A 21093-nucleotide genomic window follows, 5' to 3' on the forward strand; every position below is an offset into this window, starting at 1 on the left:
GATCTTCCCGGACCAGGGCTGGAACCCGTGTCCCCTGCATTGGCAGGCAGATTCTTAACCACTGTGTCAGCAGGGAAGTAAGTCCCCACATGTGTGTTTTAAACAGATGAATTGAATGATATGTGAATTATAGCTCAGTAGAGCTGTTGAAAAAAAATAAGCATGTGAGGTGACTGCATGACAGAGGCTTACCCACAGCCACGTGGGGATTTGATAAAAGCCACTTACTTCTGAGAGTGCCCTGGAGGTGTGGCAAGTACCTGCTTCGGGCCTTGGAGCCGTCACGGTCAAAAAATGCCTCCGCCTTCTTCCCGAAGCTGTTGTTCTTGAATGTCAGCTTTAGGGACGGGTCTGTTGACCAGCGAGTCAGGGGTCTTAGTGGACACCGTCTGTCTCCGTCCTGGACTCCCATTTTCCTTTTCCTCCTGGGTGGGTCCTTGTTCACAGGGATAGTGGCTAGTTTGGTGGACGTGTGACCGCGATGCACTTCCACCGCCCTCGGGAAGCATGTGTTCCTGGGGACCTTGCCACGTCCTCAGCATGCCTCTGATAAGTCCCATCTGTACCAAATGAACTCCTGCACTTACAGAGCTTATGATTCCTTACGGTATGCATTTTCATAAACAGAGACGATGGTCCGACAGGGCCTGTAGGACACCCATCCTTCAGTTGGGAACTAGTAGGATTTTGGTACCATTCTGAAGCCTTTTCTTGCTGGATTTACACTCCGCCCGTCCCCCCGGCTGGGGCTTGTCCCAGGGCTCATGGCACGTGGGCTGTTGGGGGAAGGGGTCTCGCCGCAGGTGTGTAGGGTTCGCGGGGTAGGGGTGGAGGTCAGCTTGCTCGCTGATGGCCGGGCCAGCACCCAGGCTGCTACCACAGAGCCATGGCCAGGGCAGCTGCTGGCCCTTGGCCGTCTTGGGGGCCCCATGAGCCAGGAGGTGGCAGCTGAGCACTGTCTTGGATTCTGTCTAGACACCCAAGGGAAGGGAAGAGTTAATTCTCGGGGCCCAGGCAGTCGCCCATTCACGAGACCTGTAGTGATTGCCTTCGTTCACGGAGGCTCCATCGAGGGCACTGTGCCAGCTACTGCATTAGAGCTTAAACGCACGAGGAGGGACAGGCCCATAGTTTAACGGAGAAAAGAGAAAATAACCCTGTGACCCTACGGAAAGTAAGTCTTTGGTAGGTAAGTTCAGTGAAGGAGTCGGGGGTCGGTGCCTGGGCATCTGCACGAGCCAGAGCAGAGACCCTAGAGCACAGGACCGGGCCGATGGTCTGACCTAGACTTGGCGTCAGACGCCTGGGGTGGAGTCGACGGTGGGTGATGGAAAGGCAGGTTAGAGCGCAGCCTGGAAGGGTTTTACATGCCAGGAGTGCCTGTGTGACATGGGTCTGCCCCCAAGGGTGTTACTGAGCACCCCTAAGGGCTGGACACTGTTAGGGGCTCAGCTCCATGACAGCCCTGAAAGGTGGGTGTCAGTGTTCCCATTTTACAGCTGAAGACACTGAGCCAGACCTCGTGGTCTGCCGAGAGTCACAGAGCTGGTACATGGCTGCATCGGGATTTGAATCAGCCTGTGTTCCATCTCCTATACCAGGCTTGCATTCTCTCTGGAGAGAGAAATCCCCCAGAGGCAGAAGCATGAAGACTGAAGCCAGGGCATTAACTGTTAGGTTGAAGTGCAGGGAAGTGCCCTTTGCGTGGGTCGGAGGTCACGTCCAGCAGCGTTGGGGTCTGAGGAGTGAGGACCCTCTGGGGCAGGAGTGGCCAGCGGAGGTCTCGTGGAGGAGGTGGGGATGGAGCAAGGCCTCGGTGTGGACCTGGGATGGATAGAGATGGGGGGGGCAGGCTGGGAGGTGGGGCTGGTGGAGACCCACGTGACGGGCTGGACGTGACTGGGGGACATCTGTTCAAGTGGGCACCCATGCAGACCTCGGAAGCCTGGAGGTGACGGCGGTCCGTGCTCAGGTCCCAGGGAGACAACTTCGGATTTGACCCTCGGCTTTCTCTGATCCTCCCGTATGTGTCCTCTGCAGGAAACGGGCGAGCAGATCGCTATCAAGCAGTGCCGGCAGGAGCTTAGTCCCCGGAACCGCGAGCGCTGGTGCCTGGAGATCCAGATCATGAGGAGGTGAGGGCCTGGTGCACGAGCGGGCCCGGGGGACCGCAGGACCGGGGGCCTGGGGCGTCGGAATGACTCTGGAGGGGGCTAGCAGGCAGGCCGAGCTTTGGGATGTGGAGCAACAGCCCCAGTTCCGTCTGGGCAGGAGCCATAAATCCCAGTCCCTCAGTAAGGACCCCAGGCCACACTGTCCAGAGGGGTGACTTCTGGAGGAGTGGCAGTTACAGCCCACCACTTGGCCTTGCCAAGGGCTCTTGGGGGTTTTCTTTGTTATATTAAATTATTTAAAATGGCCATCACAGTGAATTTTCCTTTGTTGGCAAAAGTCCTTTTTTCTCCAGTGTTTCCATTTCCGAGCTGGTATGTGAGTCTCCCGAGCCCTGAGCCTGTTGCTGTCGTCCGTTCCTCCAGGCTGCCCTCAGCCAGGAAGGCATGTGGGGAAGCTCACAGGCCGACAGGCCCCAAACAGGGGCTCCCTGCTGGAGCTCAGGGAAAGGGGAGGCATCCCCTTGTTTGTAGGTGCACATGTGCGTGCGCACACACACACACACACCCCACACACACCCCACACCACACACACACACACACACCCCACACCCCCACACACCCCCACACACACACCCATCCCCGCCCAGTGGTGGGCGCCCAGAGCCGGGGCTACGGTGCCCACAGTAGCGCTGCCCGGGCCCTGGGCGAGTGGTGAGCCCCGTGTCTCCCCACCGCTCGCTCTCCAGGGCCCTCGGCGCCTGCAGGCCACCCTCCCTCACTGGTTCCCTCCCCCCAGGCTGAACCACCCCAACGTGGTGGCCGCCCGGGACGTCCCCGAGGGCATGCAGAGCCTGGCTCCCAACGACCTGCCCCTGCTGGCCATGGAGTACTGCCAGGGAGGGGACCTGCGGAAGGTGAGGCTGCGGGGGCCGGGCAGGGCGCTCGGGAGCCTCGGGGCGGGGTCGCGGGGCTGCGGGTGGACAGAGGGCAGGGAGGGGCTTGCCGTACACCCTGCGCAGCTGTCCCTGACGTGACGCGGAAGACCCACCAGGTCCGAGCGTCGGGAGAGGCCGGTCAGACTCCAGGACGGGCCTTCCTCCCTCGGCACGCTGGGGCCACTTAAGCCCTTTGGTGTTGTCGTGGCCACTGGCCTGGATCGGAGGCCTTCTCCCAGATGTGGCCGCCCGGGGTCCTGGAGCGGGGCAGGAAGGGACTGGCTCGGGCCAGCCGGGCTGGGGACCCAGAGCCCCACTGACTCAGCTTCTGGGCCCCTCTCCCTTTCTTACCGCCATGTCCACCACGTCCCCTTGCCAGAACGCATGCTGGGGGGTGGGTGTCGGGGACCGTTGTGTGTCCCCCTCCCCAGCGATCTCCGGAATAGTGTCACGACCCGCTCTTGCACGTGGCCTCGTGTGATTCTCAGCAGCCCGTGACGTGGGTAAAACGGATGGGATCCCGTGTGAAGGGTGGGCCCCGCAGCCCCGAGGGCCCACGTGGGTGTCCGGGCCTCACACAGCTGCAGCGGCAGAGGCTGGGTCACGGCCGGTGGGTCCCAGCCGCAGGCTCCCCTCCATCTGTGAAGGGAATAGCGCCCGGCACACGAGGACCGTGAGAGCTCTGGGCAGAAGCTGGTTTTGTATTGAAAAGAGGTTGCCTGTTCGTCTCCACCCCCTCACCTCGCACTCTGGACAAAGGTCTGCATTGTTCGGGGGCGCGGTCAGGATAGCCAGGCGGTTCTTCCATCCGTACTCAGCACTTTCCGGGAGCCGGCATCGCATGCTTTCCCAGCACTCTTCCGGCCCCTCCCGCCTTCCCCCTCCAAAGGAGACTATCCATGAGGGCTGGTGTGCCCGGGTGGCTCTCCCATCCGGGGAGATGGGCTCATCCTGGGGCTCAGGGCAGGATGTGAGCACAGTCATTGTCAACCCCCAGCCCAGGGACTGATAACCGATGACAAATGGGGAACTTGACAACGCTTCCGTTTTCCTCTTTTATCTTCCTAACCTTTGACAGCTGTCTGATTCCTAACTGCAGCTATTTAGGGAGATAAAGCTGTGTCATTGTAGTTGAGTGGACAGTCCTTAGAGGGCAGCGTGGGAGGGGTGGGAGGTGACCAGCTTACAGAGGCACAGGACTTTGGACGTCATCTTGTAGGCAGCAGGGAGCCGGTTGGCCAAGGAAGAAGCTGACACAGACTTTGGCGTGATTGACCTGGCACGGGGTGCAGGATGGTGCAGGGGACGCGGAAAGCGATGGTACCCCACGGGGCCTCGGTCCACACGGTCACCAGGGGACCTGGGGTGCCCGCGGTCTGTCCTCTTTGTTCTCCAAATGAGGTGGCTCGTCTTTCCCACCTCTAGAAAGTTCAGAATCCGCACCTGGTCTGGGGAGACAAGCTTGACCAGCACGGGAGCGAGGGTAAAAGCCAGAGCTGATTGAAGGAGTGCCGTGTGTGTGCCTGTCGCAGGGAGCGGCTGGCGGACGTGCACGGGTGTGGGTGTGAATTAACGACGGGGCACCCCGTCGGGAAGTTCCTTCCCGAAGTTGAGGCCGGCTTCCAGCAGCAGACGGAGTCCCTCGACAGGCTTGCCAGGGCCAGGAGGGCACAGGGGCTGAGCGTTTGGGCACGAGCCTCAGGTGGACCTGCGTCCTACGGCAGCTCTGCCGCGCAGCGGCCGTGGTGGCAGACGGATGGCTGGACCCCTCCCGTCCGGCACCCTCACCTGTGAAGTGGAAATGCCGCCAGTGCTGGCCTGGGCAGGGCAGCGGGAGAGAGGGTGAAGTGAGACGGGGCAGGTGAGGCTGCCGGGCGCATACGAAGTGCCCACTGCCCGGTCCCTGCTGTCATCTCCCCCCCACAGCGAGGCCGCGTCGGGGAAGGGGTCGGAGGGGGGTGTTCAGTGGCTCTTGCGGGCTCCCGGGAGCAGTGGACCAACTGTGGCTGAGCTCAGCTGGGCCTGCTTCCCCCAGGACCGCGGCCCAGGTGAGACTCTGAGAATGACTCAGGGTTAGGGTCACACACGGGAGCGCTTCTAGGAGCTCTCAGATGCTTCCTCCTTCCCCGCCTGGGCCGACCCTGCCAGTCCTGCCCGGGTGGGCTGTCCACCCAGGTCCCCAAGGCCCAGGGCCCGGGGAGTGCTCAGCCGGCCTCGGCTGGTGAAGGACACTTGGGGGCGCATCGGTGGCTGGTGGCCGCTCCGCTGACGCCTCTTTCCCCTTCTTGACAGTACCTGAACCAGTTTGAGAACTGCTGTGGCCTGCGGGAAGGAGCCATCCTCACCTTGCTGAGCGACATCGGTAAATCCCAGCCCTGGAAGTCAGGCCGTGCCCTCCGGGGAGAGGCCTCTGGGGGCGAGGAGGGGAGATGACTGGTCCTCAGGTCTCTACGGAGGTGGGGTTGTCGGGGACAGACGGTGGTGGAGGACGGGGGACGGTGGGGGTGTCAGCAGGGCCTGGTCGGGCCGGCGCTGGACTCAAATACCTTCCTTCCGGACTAAGTCATGAAGTGAATGATGGTGTATATAGGGTAACAGATTTCCTTTCCCATTTAAAGCTCCACTCCCTACTTTCCCGGAACAGCCAGTGATGGAGCAGGTCGTCTGTTCTTTGAGTGAATTTCATCCCTTGGCAGTGAATTTTTCCACTTCCGCACTGGCGGTTCTTTTGCTGGCCGCAGGCTTAGGAAAAACGGGCCTTGTTTATCCCGTTGGTGCCCTTGGTGTCCTCCGAGGAGGGTGTCCATGGCCCTCAGAGAAGGCCTGGCTGGCAGCCCGGCTGGCCACCCGGCTGGCCTGGGGAGCGGGAGCCTGACCTCAGCCTGCCCGGGTCAGATCCAGTCTCCTCCACCCTGGCGCCTGCTATTATTTAGGAGTAAACCTCCGAGGTTGGTGGTGCAAGGATCTAAAGTTTAGAGGTACCCCAGAGTTCATCACTGAGCCTTTGCCCCCACATTTGGGGAATGACGTCATTTTCACCCCTCTGCCACCACAACCTCTTCGAAGCTGTATTTTTCTTTTTTCCTTCTATGCGTTCAAACTTGCTTTTTAGGAACATATCAAACATATAGGAAAGTCGGAAGAGTAGTGAAACCCACACACCCGTCACCCAGGTTCACCAGTTGTTACCGTCTCGCCACGTCTGTAAAGCTGCGTTGGCTGACACTTGGCCTGGGAGGGCAGGGGGGCCTCTGGTCCCCGCGGCTCTGGGTCTGCCTCCCTCTCGCTCTGGTCAAGAAGGAAGTGAGCGGAACCGAGGGATGACATGCTTAAGGTTCGGATCCGAGCGGTCGGACATAGAAAATTCCCTCTCCCCCTGTAGCCGGTGTCCCTGTCCTGTGGATGGGGTTCACGGTGAGGGCAAGTTGACCTGGCGCCAGTTTGGGGTTTTTTTTTTTTCCAGCTCTATTGAGGTATAACTGACAGGTAACACATGTAAGTTTCAGGTGTGCAGCGTGAAAACATCGCACCGGTTTTACGTGACCAGCGTGGGCGTCCGTCACGGGCCAGACTGCTTCCCTCGTGTGGGTGTGTGGGAGGTGCCCTCTCTGACTCCCTAGGGCGTCCAGTCCTTAGGCCAAGATCCCACCTGTTCCCTCGACACCTTGCCCCACCCTGGCCCATCCACGCTGTGCTTACACATTTACCTGTTTTTTTCCCCAGTGGCCACATCATCAGTTTATTCTCTGTTGGGTTGAAGGCAGGTTAGAAGGTTGGGGAATATTCTTTTGCTCTTCATGGGCAACTTTGGTTTTGTTTCTCTCTGGTTAGAGCTGTTTCAAGTTATTTTTTTGTATGTTATTCCCTCAAATATCGTGCTTCCCCTCATTAGATTATTTGTGCATTCAGGAGATGGTTATTAAGAAAGTCTTTAAATTATTGGCTCAAGCACACGAAACTGTCTACTTCCTCATGCAGCCTTCTACTGCTTCAAGTGACTGTAGTAATATTCATGGAGCCTCTGCTGGTCACGTGTCCCTTGGTGTGGGCATGTATCACATCCAGTTACCTTGGCCTCCTGCGGCAGCTTTCCTGCGATGCATTCAAGGTGTCTGTGTGTAGGTTACATGTAAATCACAGTCATGAGGACAGGAGACAGGTTCACTCCACGTGCCTATGTGGCTCCGTTCTTCTGTCGGTGGATGAGTATCCAAGGTCTTTAGGTCGCTGATGCCCTGTCTTTCCTCTCTGTGGCCCCAGGTTGGAAATAATGAGGCTTTGAAGTATAGTCAACTAGACTTAGGTCCATGAAGGCCGAGACCTAGTCAGTGCTGTGTCTCTGGCATCTGGAACAGCAGTAGTACCTTATGTAGCAGCTTGTTTGTAAATATTTTTCAAACGAATGAAATAAATCCCAAAAGAAATCAGAATAAGGACGTATTTTTTTATTTAAAAGAACCGCTGTCCACATATAATTAAATTAACGCTCCCAGGTCAAATACCAGCGCCTCCACCTGTTGGCAGCGTGACCTAGGGCACGTTATTTAATTCTTAAGGGCTGCAGCTTTATTTGCTGTGAGGTGGGAACGTAACTCACCACGGGAGAACCGCTAGGAGGGTGGAGAGAGGGAGGTGGGACACGTAGTCCCAGCACACGCTCTGCTCGCCGCGTTAATGTGCAGTGAGCCCGTGCTCGTCCCTTCCTCCTGTCCTTCCTACCTGGGTTTGGGGTCATGGCACCCCTTTTAGAAAACCTCCGTCGCCCTCACTTGGGTTGTGACCCGAGGCTGGGATCCAGTGAGCCAGGCAGGTGGCTGTCTTCTGAGATGTCCCTCCCCGGAAGTGGCTGCCTCCGGGATGCCATCAGGCCCCCTGATTTGGAGGCTTCGGTGGAGGTTGCTGATAAGCCTGTATTGTACTTTCACTCCCTTTTCTGATTTGTGTACGAGATTCATGAAGTTTATTTATTTTGCACAGATGTCGTCACAGAGCCCAAGTCCAGAAGTTTTTCTGGGAGTTCATCTAACGTAACTCTTTTGTATTCTGGAACATTTCCTGAACCTGTTTTGTTCCAGTTTGTCCCAAGGGCCGGCCGCACGTCCCCTTTGTGGAGCTGCCCTGCTGGTCCCTGCCAGGTTGACTTCAGATAAGGGCAGAACCCCACCCTTGCCTGCCAGGTCAGATTCACGACCTTCTCCTCTGGGTGACACCTACTTGCCTTTAACCTCTTCGGAGCCCCTGGCCTCCCAGAGATGCCCACTCAAAGCAGCGTCAGGATGATAGACGCAGGCAGGGTTTTTTCCAGTGAGCTTCACATTGCCCAAGAAGATCTTGCAGAGTACGCATGAGTGAGCGAGCAGACGCCGGGCAAGCGCGCGGGTGAGCCCGTGTCCTGTGCCAGGACGGACAGGCCTGTTAGAACATGGCTCTTATGCTAGCAAGAGGTCTGGGGACAGGTGGTAGAGGCAGCTGGAAGTGATCTGTCTTCCGCATAAAGCGACCCTAAAATAGCTCCAGGAAGTTGTATCTCAGTGGACTCTATTTAAACAGTGTGCTCAGTAACCTTTGGAAAACATTGCCATGTGTTTCCCTCTGCCAGCTGACAGCAAACCCCTACACGCTCTGGAGGCCCAGGTCTCTGCCGCCCAAAGAGCGGGGACCTGCCCACACCCAGGCCAGCTGGGCGGGACGGTCAGCGATCACCACGGCCTTACCGGATCTTTGATCTGTACCCTTCTTGATTCTCCAGGTGGCCGGGGTACCGTGGTGACCGACCATCCTGTCCTGTAAGCGTTCAGGGCCCCCGCTCCCCATTTTGTCTGTGCTCCATTCTCTGAGTCACCATCTCTGTCCCTGTTAGAGCTGCTCCTAGCAGGCGTCCAGCCCTTCCACCTTACAGGACAGGGAGGGTTCCAAAGGGAACTCAGGGCTTTAGGGAATCAGAACACTGGGCTCTCTGCTTTGTGTTTATGTAATTGTGGATTTCCTTGCTTATTCTGTTGAATACTTACGTTCTGACTGCATTGCTGATTATAATAAAAGATGACTACCTGGTCTCAGCAGTCCAGGTCATTTATATATAAAATACATGGAAAGGCATAAATAACCGGATTAATGAATGTAATCATAATAAACAAGAAGACAGCTGCTCTCAGCCCTGGCCTCACTGCCTCTCCAGCTCCGCTGCCTCTGACGAGGGCCTTTCCTCTCTGGAAAACCAAGGCGACTTTCTGGGCCTGCGCATCTTCAGCTTTAAATGAGGCATTTGGGCTGGGTGACCCCTGGGGGCCCTTCTGACTCTGAATATTGCTTTTTCATTGTTCAGGTTCTGATTTTCAGAAAGGTTGCCCAGAATGTTTGACATCCGCTGCACTGCCCCAGCCTGACTGCTTCCCGCGGTCCTCATGCATCATCATCTGCCTGGAACCTTGTCTTGATGCTGTCTGTCTATTCCTGCCCCAGCCTGTGTGTCCCTCTCTGCACCTGGGTGATCGCCCGCTGCTTCCAGTATTCTGTGTGCTGGGCCATTCTCACGACATCTTTATCAACCAAATCTTTTCCGAAGTCTGGACATTGAACGCTGACCTCCACCCTCAGCTCCATATCCACGTCTACACGACATTTCTCCCCAAGTCACTTCCAAATTGAAGTCCTAGACGTTTTCCTTAAAGCCGATCCCTTCCTGACGTCCTCTTTCTTGGGTCACTGGCCCTGTCTTTCTGCCAGCTACCCGACACGGGTGCTGACCTCGAATCTCGTCTCTTCTTAGAACCTGCCCTCTTCCTGGTCCTCACCATCCCATTTAAAGAGTCTCCATCCAGGGCTTCCCTGGTGGCACAGTGGTTGAGAGTCTGCCTGCCGATGCAGGGGACGTGGGTTCGTGCCGTGGTCTGGGAGGATCCCACGTGCGCGGAGCGGCTGGGCCCGTGAGCCATGGCTGCTGAGCCTGCGCATCCGGAGCCTGTGCTCCGCAACGGGAAAGGCCACAACAGTGAGAGGCCCGCGTACCACAAAAAAACGAAACAAACAAAAAGTCTCCATCCTTTCCTTCCTGCTGAGCATCCCACTTTCCCTTTCTGTTCCCACCACCTCTGCTCATTCAGTGTCGCAGCACATCACTTACCTGGAGTCCTTATTCCCATTTTACTAACCCATCTTTCATGCTTCTGAAAGGATGTTTTCGTCATAATCCACCACTAGATCAAGGCCAAACCTCATAGCCTCCCATCTCTCCTGATCCACTCTAGGCAACTTGAAAACCCACTTTTCGATCCCCCTGCGAGCCTTTGTCTGCACGCTCCTCTTTAGAATGCTGCTCCGGTCCCTCCCCACGACCCTGCGCTTTCGACCTGACCCTCCGTGGGGACCGCCCTGGCCTGGTGAGCGCAGTGGGTCTCCCTCTCGGGATTCTTCTGGCCTCGTGGCCTCCTCCACTCAGGACTTGGTTTCCCTGCTATTGTTATGTGACCTCTGCCTGTCCTTGACAGTAAGGACTGACTGCTGGGTTTGGGGCCCATTGACCAGACTGTGCAGTAAGTGAAGAAAACGGTTCGATCCAGTGGCACATTTTCAGCAACACCTGGCACACTTAGGTATGAAGACACTTCCTGAGGATGGTTGAGTGAATGAGAGAATGATTTTGCACTTTTCGCTCAGCACTTGGTGTGACTGCCTCGCTACCTTGCTGATGAGTCATAGGGGCTCTTTTAGCCAGGAAACCATTAGCTGGACTAAATCTCCACATGTCTGCACTTGGCCTTCCAGCCTGTTTTACTTGGAAAGCCCAGTGACACCAAAGTGACTGGCACATAGTAGGCCTGCGGCCAGTTCTTACTGAGTAAGCGAACGTCCTCTTGCCCTTCTCCCACACTGGTGACTCAGACCACCAACGGGTAACTGTCTTCTTTCCCTTCTTATCCCTGCATCAGCGTTCTGGTCCATTTATCTTTCCATTTCTTCCATCGTTGCTCGGGACTGTATCCCGAGCAACAATATTCTCAAGAGAGCTGAGTAATCTCTTTCGGTTCAGGGTCTGGTCAGTAGGCTTCATGGTCACGATCCTCGCACAGCCGCTTCTCGACATGGGAGTCTAGCTGGTCCTGTCTGTTCCCTAATTTGTGGACTGTGGTTTGGGATTCTCTGGCTCATCAGTAAGAACTCCAGGGGTGCCACCATCTTCAGTTACAATGTTTGTCTCTCCCTCTTGAGCTGAGAGAAAGCTGGGGTCCAGACCTGGGTGCTGTTCCTGATAAGGACAGCCGGGGGGGGGGCAGGTGCGGACCCCTCCGAGCAGCATCTGTCCTGGGAAATGCCACTACATGGTGTAAAACAGTTCACACGGAGTACTGCTTGGTGACACTTTTCTATCACTGGAACATGAGAAATTAACCTGCAGGCTTTTCCGCTTTGTGGTGTGCTTTTCCATTTCTATACACTTGTAGTACCTCTATTGTTAGGGGCTTCATTTTTTTTTTCTTTTTTTTTTTTTTTGCGGTACGCGGGCCTCTCACTGTTGTGGCCTCTCCCGCTGCGGAGCACAGGCTCCAGACGCACAGGCTCAGCGGCCATGGCTCACGGGCCCAGCTGCTCCGCGGCATGTGGGATCTTCCCGGACCGGGGCACGAACCCGTGTCCCCTGCATCGGCAGGCGGGCTCTTAACCACTACGCCACCAGGGAAGCCCAGGGGCTTCGATTTTTAAGAAACCTTTAGACAGAAAGGTATTGTTCTTCATCTCAAATTCTTATGTTCCGTCCAACTGAAATCAAATTAGATTCTCTTGGCTTGAGACAATTCCGTTTCATGACACTCCCCTGAGGTACCGTTGTGTAAAACAAGGCACCGTCAGACTGAACTAAGCCTTTTAAGGACTGATCCCGTAAGGGGAGCTGTCTGAGAGCTCCTGCCCATCAAGGTTTTGACCGTTTCCCTCAGTCCAAGAAACCGTGTATAACAACACCTATAGGATTTTTTAAATTCCGGGCTTTATTAAGTTAACAAAAAAGCATTTGAGAATAAATGACTCCCCCGAAATGAGGACTCAAGTTTGTCACGTACAGTTGCTTAAGCATAAAAACAGACAGCTGTTAATAGTGATCACTGGCGTGGTCACCAGCTTGCCCTCTGTCCTCCCTAGAGACCTGGTGACAACTCTCAGTCTTTGTAGTGTCGAGGGCAGCACTCTCCGTGTGACCTGACTGCCCTCCCTGGGAGCTTCTTGGGACACCCCCCCGCCTGTGCCCCGTGCCGCTGGCTCTGAGAGGTTCACATCTAGCTTCAGAGGCCTTACCTTAGTCTGTGTTTCTACTCGCTCTGAATACAGTGAGTTTCAATGTTCATATATCCTGCCGTTGAACAAACTGACCCACGCCTTTATGTATTACACCCCGACACTGTGTCACATACCCAAGCGGGCCCTTGTGACCCAGTCACCGAGCAGGCATGCCTGGTCTCCCCACATGGTGCTCCCGCCGGCCATGCGTTCACATGCAGCAGTAGCAGCATCCCTGTGTGCAGTGTCGTGTCTGTGCAATTATTAGTACTTGTTATTACACATTGCTTTGATTCTTTAATAAAGATGAGTAAAATAAAAACGAAAGTGCTGATAAGAAGCATGTCTTTTAAAAGTCACCGTAACCGAGAACAATGTTTGGGGGAATTTGGTGGGGCACACTTTGAAAGCAGCGAGTGTGTTCCTTCATTTGGACATTTGTTGGACCTAAGCCAGTCACTGTACCCAGTTATGAAAGAAAAGAAAAGAGGGAACAGGTGTGAAATGTTGGAACTCTATGGTCAAAGGCTGGGTTTAAAACGGCAGATTTAAGGAGAGGTTTTACGATTTGACTTACTATGCTGATGGAACATCCCTGAGAAGATGGGTGTTTATTTTTTTACTTTTAAAATAATTTATTTATTTTTGGCTGCATTGGGTCTTCGTTGCTACGTGCGGGCTTTCTCTAGTTGCGAAGAGCAGGGGCTACTCTCTGTTGTGTTACACGGGCTTCTCATTGCAGTGGCTTCTCTTGTTGCAGAGCACGGGCTCCAGGCCTGTGGGCTTCAGTAGTTGTGGCACGCGGGCTCAGTAGTTGTGGCGCACGGGCTTAGTTGCTTCGCGGCATGTGGGATCTTCCCAGACCAGGGATCGAACCTGTGTCCCCTGCATTGGCAGGCGGATTCTTAACCACTGAGCCACCAGGGAAGTCCCTGAAGTTGGGTGTTTAACTCTCAGTTAGACCTTCTCCAGTGTTTTCAGGAAACATTCAGCATGAAGTCTTTACACAGCATATCTGATCCCTTGGTTTCTGCGGAGGGCTTCTCTCTTGCCTCCCTCCCTGCTGTGCCCTGGCCGAGGACCCGTTAGTAAACCTCTCTTAGTGTTGTGATCACTTTTGCTTTTTACCTTTTTTTTTCTAATTAAAAAAAGGTTCATACCATTACATCGTTGACATCCCTCTGAGTTGGGTAATATAAACCTAAATAATTTTTAATAATTGCCTGTTATATTATGGATCTCCCATGATTTGTTCAGCCGTTCCCTGATTGATGACTTTCCATTAGTTTCTCATTATTTCACTCCACACTATGCAGTCCACATCCGTATTTGTACGTGATAGTGCTTTTGATTTCATAAGCTGGATTACAAGAGGCGGAAATGAAGGGTCAAATGATATGTATGTCTTAAAATTTAATAGCTTTTGCCATATTTCTTTCCCCCAATTGCACAGCAGTTATTACTCCTTCCAGCAACGTAGGGAGTGCCTTTTATCTCTCATATAAAATTCCTGCCAGCTGAAGAGGTGAAAGGCATTTCGTTGTGGCTTTTTTTTAACGTATTTTTTCTGGCTGCGTTGGGTCTTCGTTGCTGTGCACAGGCTTTCTCTAGTTGCGGCGAGCAGGGGCTTCTCTTGTTGCGGAGCATGGGCTCTAGGCGCGTGGGCTTCAGTAGTTGTTGCCCGTGGGCTCAGTAGTTGTGGGTCGCGGGCTCTAGAGCGCGGGCTCAGTAATTGTGGCGCACGGGCTTAGCTGCTCTGCGGCATGTGGGATCTTCCCGGACCAGGGATCAAACCTGTGTCCCCTGCATTGGCAGGTGGATTCTTAACCACTGCGCCACCAAGGAAGTCCCTCAGTGTTGCTTTAATGTGCACTTTGTGGACGGCCAGTAAGCTTGAGCGACTTTGTGCATAATTGCATAATTGTTCACGGTTTGCGTTTCATTTCTACTCCTGTATGTAAGTTAACGCTTCACGTGTTCTTTGCCCTTTTTCCTACTGGGTTGGTTGCTTTCTTTGTGTTAAAATGGTCTTTCCTTTTTTACATTATTAATTACTAAATTACGTTGATAGTGGATAATATTTATTATTTTTAGATGAACTTAACCTGGCAGAATAGAAATATAGTAATCTTCTCTTGGACCCCATCCTCAGTTTTTATTCTTAGTTCTACTGGTCTGAATCCAAAAACTTTGGAGCCACCTATGTAACCCACCTCTTTGTTTTTTTAATGTTTTTTTAAAGTAAAAAGCTATGTATTTTTTTCATTAGAAAAGTAACATAACATTATGATTTTGAAAAATAGAGGTTCAAAAAAGGAAAAACAAAAGTCTTCTTGCTACCCTAACATCTGGGTTGCTTTTTTATTGATTTGTAGTAGCTTTTGTCTGTTAGGTATATGCTTTTTGGCATATGTGCTGCAGATATTCTTTTCCCTTTTTTTGGTCTTTTGCTTTGTGTATAGTGTCTCTTGCCATAAAGCTTTCTTTCTTTTTTTTAAATTGAAGTGTAGTTGATTTACAGTATTTCAAGTGTACAGCAAAGTGATTCAGTTATACATATGTGTGTGTGTATATATATATATATATGTGTATACACACACACACACACACACACACACACACACACACACATTCTTTTTCAGATTCTTTTCCACTGTAGTTTATTACAGGATACTGAATAGAGTTCCCAGTGCTATACAGTAGGTCCTTGTTGTTTATCTGTTTTATATATAGTAGTGTGTATCTATTAATGCCAACCTTCTAATTTATCCCTCCCCTGCCTTTCCCTTTAGTAACCATTTCTTTTCCATGTCTGTGAGTCAATTTCTGTTTTGTAAATAAGTTTTTACATTCTACATATAAGTGATATCATATGATATTTATCTTTCTCTTTATCTTTCTACTTATTTCACTTACTGTGATAATCTCTGGTTCCATCCATGTGGCTGCGGTTCCATCCATGTGGCTGCACATGGTGTTATTTCATTCTTTTTTATGTCTGAGTAGGATTCATTGTATATATGTACCACATCTTTTTTATCCATTCGTCTGTCAATGGACATTTAGGTTACTTCCATGTCTTGGCTGTTGTATATAGTGCTCCTGTGAACATTGGGGTGCATGTATCTTTTTGTTTATTTTTTAATTTATTTGGTTGCACCGGGTCTTCGTTGCAGCAGGTGGACTCTAGTTGTGGCTGCGCCGGCTCCTTAGTTGTGGCATGTGAACTCTTAGTTGCGGCATGCATGTGGGATCTAGTTCTCTGACCAGGGATCGAACCCGGGCCCTCTGCATTGGGAGCACGGAGTCTTAACCACTGCGCCACCAAGGAAGTCCCCTGGGGTGCATGAATCTTTTTGATTTAGAGTTTTTGTCTTTTCCGGGTAAGTGCCCAGGAGTGGGACTGCTGGATCATATGGTAACTCTATTTTTAGGTTTTTAAGGAGCCTCCGTACTCTTTTCCATAGTTGCCATAAAATTTTAAAACTCTTTATGTTATTTGTATTGCTTTTCTTTGTGCCATATAGTTTTCCTCACATGACACTACTTTTTTTGCTAAATTTATCCCGTGGTGTTTTAGAATTTTTGTTGCTAATGTGAATGGGATTTTATTTTCTTTTTCCTTTCAACTGGATCTATGACAGGGAGAAAAACTATTGATTTGTATATACTTGTTTTGCTTCCAGACAACTTATTAAATTTTTCCCAGTTTTTAGTCTATTGAGTCTTCCTGGCATATAGTCAGATCATTTCCAATTAAAGGTAATTTTATCTCTTTCCAATACTTCTTCAGTTTTTTTCTTTTGTAGTACAGGTTGTTAGGACTTCTGTTGAAGTTATTAAACCTCTCTTAGGGGTAAAAATCACGTCCTGCTTGGAGTCTTAGCCTTGGCCGTCCTGGGTCAGTCGCATAGTCATGTTTGCTCTTCACGGCAGAAGCTGTGGTATCAAGTGATTTCACAGCCAGGTTGTGCAGGCTCCTTCCTTGCCAGCTAGATTCTGAGGCCTTTAAAGTTGGGAACCATGCCCTCCCTGATTTTATGTCCCTCAGAACCCAGCAGAGAACAGGGCGCATAACAGGCACACGTTGGACTGTCAGATGTATTGAAGGCGCCCCCATTCTCTCCTTCCAGAGCCCCCCACTTCTTCCTTGGAGCCATCTCTGCCCTGCGGACTCTACATCAGATGACCAAATGCTCTCTGCCCACAGGGCCCTTCTCCCTGACCTGCCCAGCAGAATTTAGATTTTTTTTGAGCCTCTAGACCAGAGAAGTTCCCCTTCTCAATCTTTATCAGCATCACCTGGAGGGCTTTGTAAAACACAGCTTGTGGGGTAACCCCCAGGTTTCTGATTCACTTCGTCTGGGTTGGGACCCAAGGGTTTTGCATTTCTAACAAGTCTGCATGCTGCAGGTCCAGGCAGTGCAGTTTGAGAACCGCCACTCAAGACTGGACTTGGTGACCTCGTGGGTGGAAGGCTCAGAGTTCTTTGCGTGAACGAGGCAGATTCTGGTGCTGGTCCAAGTTCTGCTCATGTAGCTGGGTCCCCTTCCCTTCACCGGGGGGGTGTCTGCCGGTCCCCGTCCCTCCACTGTGATCCCCTGCACCAAGTCAGGGTGTGTGTCGGGGGCATGCGGTAATCATCTTTCACTGGGTAGGCGATTCCAAGTGAAAAGCATTGTCCAGCCTTAACGAAAACTCACTCCCCTTTCCACCCTGTCAGCCTCTGCACTTAGATACCTTCACGAAAATAGGATCATCCATCGGGATCTAAAGCCAGAAAACATCGTCCTGCAGCAAGGGGAACAGAGAGTGAGTGACCCTCCAGGGCCTGGGGAGGGCGGGTGGCAGCTGGGCGGGGGAGGAACCTGCTTTGTGTGTTTGCGTTTCTTTGCTCACATATTTGCTTTGATTCTCTGGGAATGCTTTTTGATTTGAAACGAAATTCAGCGAAAAGTTCTCGCTTGCAGATTGAGGCAGGTTTGAATGGACCACATTGTTAGTCATCCAAGTTGCAGGAATCTGATAAGAAAAATAATGTTTGTCTTCCAGCTGACACCCCCAGCCTTTGGGAGTTGCACTTCTTGGAAATGGACTTTTTGTTTTCCATCTGTTTGAGAGCCTCAGCTTTTGAAGCTAACAGGGAGTCCATCTATAAGTTGGTTCTGGACGTGGCTGAGAGGAGGCATTTGGAGCTGGCACCTGCCCATGGGGCCTGGTCCAGCCTGCAGTTTCCCCAGAGCTCTTGGGGACCTTCTCCAGCGCCCCCTGCTCAGGTGTGGGGTAACCTCCCGGCAGGGCTTGGCCCTGTGCTCTTCCTGGCCTTGTTTGTTCAGCTGGGTGACTGGCAGGGGCTCAGCTGAGTGGAATGCAGTAACTCAGCTCACAGACTGTCTGATCTCTTCCACGCAGCTTCCTGCAGCAGCCTAGGTGTGACCCATGCCTGTCCTAGCTCTCACCTTTGGCCCAGTTCACGCTCATTCCTGCCAGTTCTAAGATTTGAGAATTAAAGGTATTTACTGAGAAGGAACTGGCCTGGTCCTCTGCGTCTAGGTTTAGCAGTCCTGAGGGCTGGTGCGTGTTCTGCTAATTTTGACCGTCCTCTGGCAGTTGGTCACAGAGCAAGGGAGAACATGTGCCTGGCGTTTTTACATTGTTTTCTTTTGCCTAAATCTACCACGTCCAGGGCACTCTCCCGTGTAGTTGGTGGTCCTTTGGAACTTAGGGTCTTAGGATCGGGAATTCAGAAATATCCTCTGCTCTAACAGAGACGTTCAGAATTCTGGAAGGACAGTATACTCTCATAACCGTCAGGTTTCTCCTCCTCCCTTTTTTTTCAGTTAATACACAAAATTATTGACCTAGGATACGCCAAGGAGCTGGACCAGGGCAGTCTGTGCACTTCCTTTGTGGGGACTCTGCAGTACCTGGTAAGAGACGGGGTTTCCATGTTTGTGTGTCAGTTGCTGTCCGATGGCCGTGTCTGTGGGGCTCTTCCTCCACCCTTGCCTTCTGCCATCTAAGTTTGCCGGCTCTTGGATGTTTCCTGGATGCCTAGGAACTGTTGTATGAGGTCAGACTCATAATCCATTCAAGTCAGCACGCTTTGCCAGCAGAGGCCTTATGGAGGGATGTGGTCATCTTCTCATATCAGAAGGACCCTGCTCCTGGGCCCTCGCACGAGCCCCATAACCTCTCATGCTGCAGTATTTCACCTGAGGACAAAGAGTTTAAACCGGGTTCTTGCTGGTCTGTAGGGGGCCTCAGTTTCCACGCAGCATCTCAGGGGCCATGGAGGAGAGGGCTGAGCTTCGAGCTCCCACCCTTTCTTTTTGTTATTTGGTCTTCATACTGCGATTCTATTTGAGTCACTCATTCATCCAAGAAATATTGGTCAAGTGTAGTTTTAGAGTTTAGGAGGAAAGCAGGCGTCACCCTGATACACAAATAATGAAGAAATTACACTTGTGATCAGTACTGCAAAGGGCAAGTGCAGGGTGTTATGAGAATATATTTTAGGAAGACCTAGCCTGGTCTGGGACCTGAAAGATGAGGTGGGGGAAGGAGGATTGGGGGAGGGGAGAGAGAGGAAGTTCCAGGTAAAGGGATAGGACATGGGAGACCAGAAGGTGTGGCAGGAACCAGAGAAGAAGGAAGAGGGTATCTAGAGTTGAGGCTGGAGAGAGAGGTAGAGGCCAGATTATTCAAAGCCTTGTTGGCTGGGTTAGAGATTTTAAACCTTATCCTGAAACCTCTGGAGAGACATGGAAGGTTTTTAAGTGTGAGACGGATCGGGTTTACCTTTTTTTTTTTTTTTTTTTGCGGTACGCGGGCCTCTCCCTGTTGTGGCCTCTCCCGTTGCGGAGCACAGGCTCCGGACGCGCAGTCAGTAGTCAGTAGTTGTGGCTCATGGGCCCAGCCGCTCCGCGGCATGTGGGCTCTTCCCAGACCGGGGCACGAACCCGTGTCCCCTGCATCGGCAGGCGGACTCTCAACCACTGCGCCGCCAGGGAAGCCCAGGTTTACCTTTTGAAGAGACCACGCTTGGCACAGCATGAAGGGTGGATTGCAGGTAGTGGGTGAGTGGTAAGGGGGCTGTTGTGCTGAGCTGGTCCGAGCTGGTGGAGGGCCTTGAGGATGTAAAGGATGGTTCAAGAAATGCCTGGAAGAGACCCAGCAGAACTGGGTAATAGATTGTTTGCAGATGATAACCAGTACCTGTTGATTAAAGGAGTCCACAGTTTAAAAAAGAAAAACAAAAAAAGGTTGAAAGCCACTGGGCTCGACGAGCTTAATTATCCTATGTGGTTCTTATATAGAAAGAGAGAAAGCAATTATTGAGGTCCTTTTGAGTGTATCCATACTTCCCGCTAACCCCCCAACCGGGCAGTGGACTGCCGGTTTATCACCTGCCCTGGGGACTAGAGGATTCAGAGCGGGGACTCGGGGCTGTGACTCAGCACGTGTGTCCACATAACGTGACCCCGTGGGTCCTGCCCGGTGTCCTCTGGACCCCTCGTCAGCTCCGCAGCAGTTAGTGAGGACCCCAGGCTCTGACAAGGATGCTCGGCCAAATTGTTCACTTGTGGGCCCAAAACTTCTGGCCATAACCGGACACAGAGGCTGACCTGTGCGTCCCCACGTTTTTCCTCTTGGTTTGGACTCTGTGGTCCTTCGTGAGCATCATGCCTCCAGCCAGCCCGGGCTCAGTCCTGCCTGCACGCCTTCGCTTGTCACGGTCCTTTCTGGGCTGTCTGCCCTGAGGCACTCTGATCCGTTCCCGTCCCACCTGTGCTGGGAAGCTTTCCTCGGTTGTCCCAGCCTCTCTGCTTGGGCAGCAGCCATGCATCTGGCCTTTCCTACCTGACTGCAACAATCCATCCCGCTGTCCGACCGCATGCTGTGGACCTCGCCACTTTAGGGGACCAGCTGGCATGCAGTGCGTGCGCTGTGAACGGGTGTGCATGGCTGGGATCACTTCCCTTTCTTGTCCATGCCCTGTCTTCCCCTCCCTGCACAGTGCTGGGAAAAGGGTACACGCTGCCCTCCAGTTCACCTAAAATACCCCCAGGCCCTAGTTTCAGCACCAGGACTGAATGAGGTCCAGAGAGACCTTAGGTACCACCTGCTGAACACATGGCCACCTCCTCACCTGGAGCGGGGCCCAGGGAGCATATGGGGCACGATAAGAGGCTGGGTGCCCCCCCTCCGTGGTAGACCCTCAGGTGGCGAGCAGCTCAGGTATGTCCCCCCATTGTCACCGCAGGCCCCTGAGCTGCTAGAGCAGCAGAAGTACACGGTGACCGTGGACTACTGGAGCTTCGGCACCTTGGCCTTCGAGTGTATCACGGGCTTCCGGCCCTTCCTGCCCAACTGGCAGCCCGTGCAGTGGTGAGTGAGGGCTCGGGGCGGGCCAGCCGCCCGAAGCGGGGAGTGTCCCCCTGTCTTTGTCAGATGTCACCTCGCCTGTCCTGTCCCTCTGGGCGCCCCAGGCTGGGCCTGAGATACCTGTGACCTCTCGCCCAGAGGAAGCCCGTTAAGACCTGGCACGTGGGCAGTCTGAGCTCCCAAAGCCTGGAAAGATGGAAGGTTGTTAAGTGTCAACCTGGATTCTGGACCTTAACAGCTTTAAATCCAGTACTGTGTAAATGACTGCTCTATGCAGGGCAGGAGGTCATTGTGTTTACAGAGTGTGTGTGTGTAGCGTACGCTTACACTGAAAACACTGTGCATTAGTAAACAAACAAATAGCATGTTCACGTGACAAATTATGA

General features: G+C 52.8%; 1 protein-coding gene across 2 annotated transcripts in view; it reads left to right on the forward strand.

Annotated features, from left to right (window-relative positions):
- IKBKB (inhibitor of nuclear factor kappa B kinase subunit beta) overlaps positions 1–21093 on the forward strand; it is a 46984-nt gene that overhangs the window by 9147 nt on the left and 16744 nt on the right. For both annotated transcript variants that reach the window (XM_060085953.1, XM_060085954.1), the window contains exons 3-8: positions 2041–2135; positions 2911–3028; positions 5342–5411; positions 17043–17131; positions 18160–18249; positions 20586–20710. In XM_060085953.1, coding sequence (XP_059941936.1) covers positions 2041–2135; positions 2911–3028; positions 5342–5411; positions 17043–17131; positions 18160–18249; positions 20586–20710 — 587 coding nt within the window. The remainder of the gene's footprint in view (positions 1–2040; positions 2136–2910; positions 3029–5341; positions 5412–17042; positions 17132–18159; positions 18250–20585; positions 20711–21093) is intronic.

Source organism: Mesoplodon densirostris, chromosome 20 (assembly GCF_025265405.1).
Source record: "Mesoplodon densirostris isolate mMesDen1 chromosome 20, mMesDen1 primary haplotype, whole genome shotgun sequence".
In the NCBI taxonomy this organism is placed as follows: Eukaryota; Metazoa; Chordata; class Mammalia; order Artiodactyla; family Ziphiidae; genus Mesoplodon; species Mesoplodon densirostris.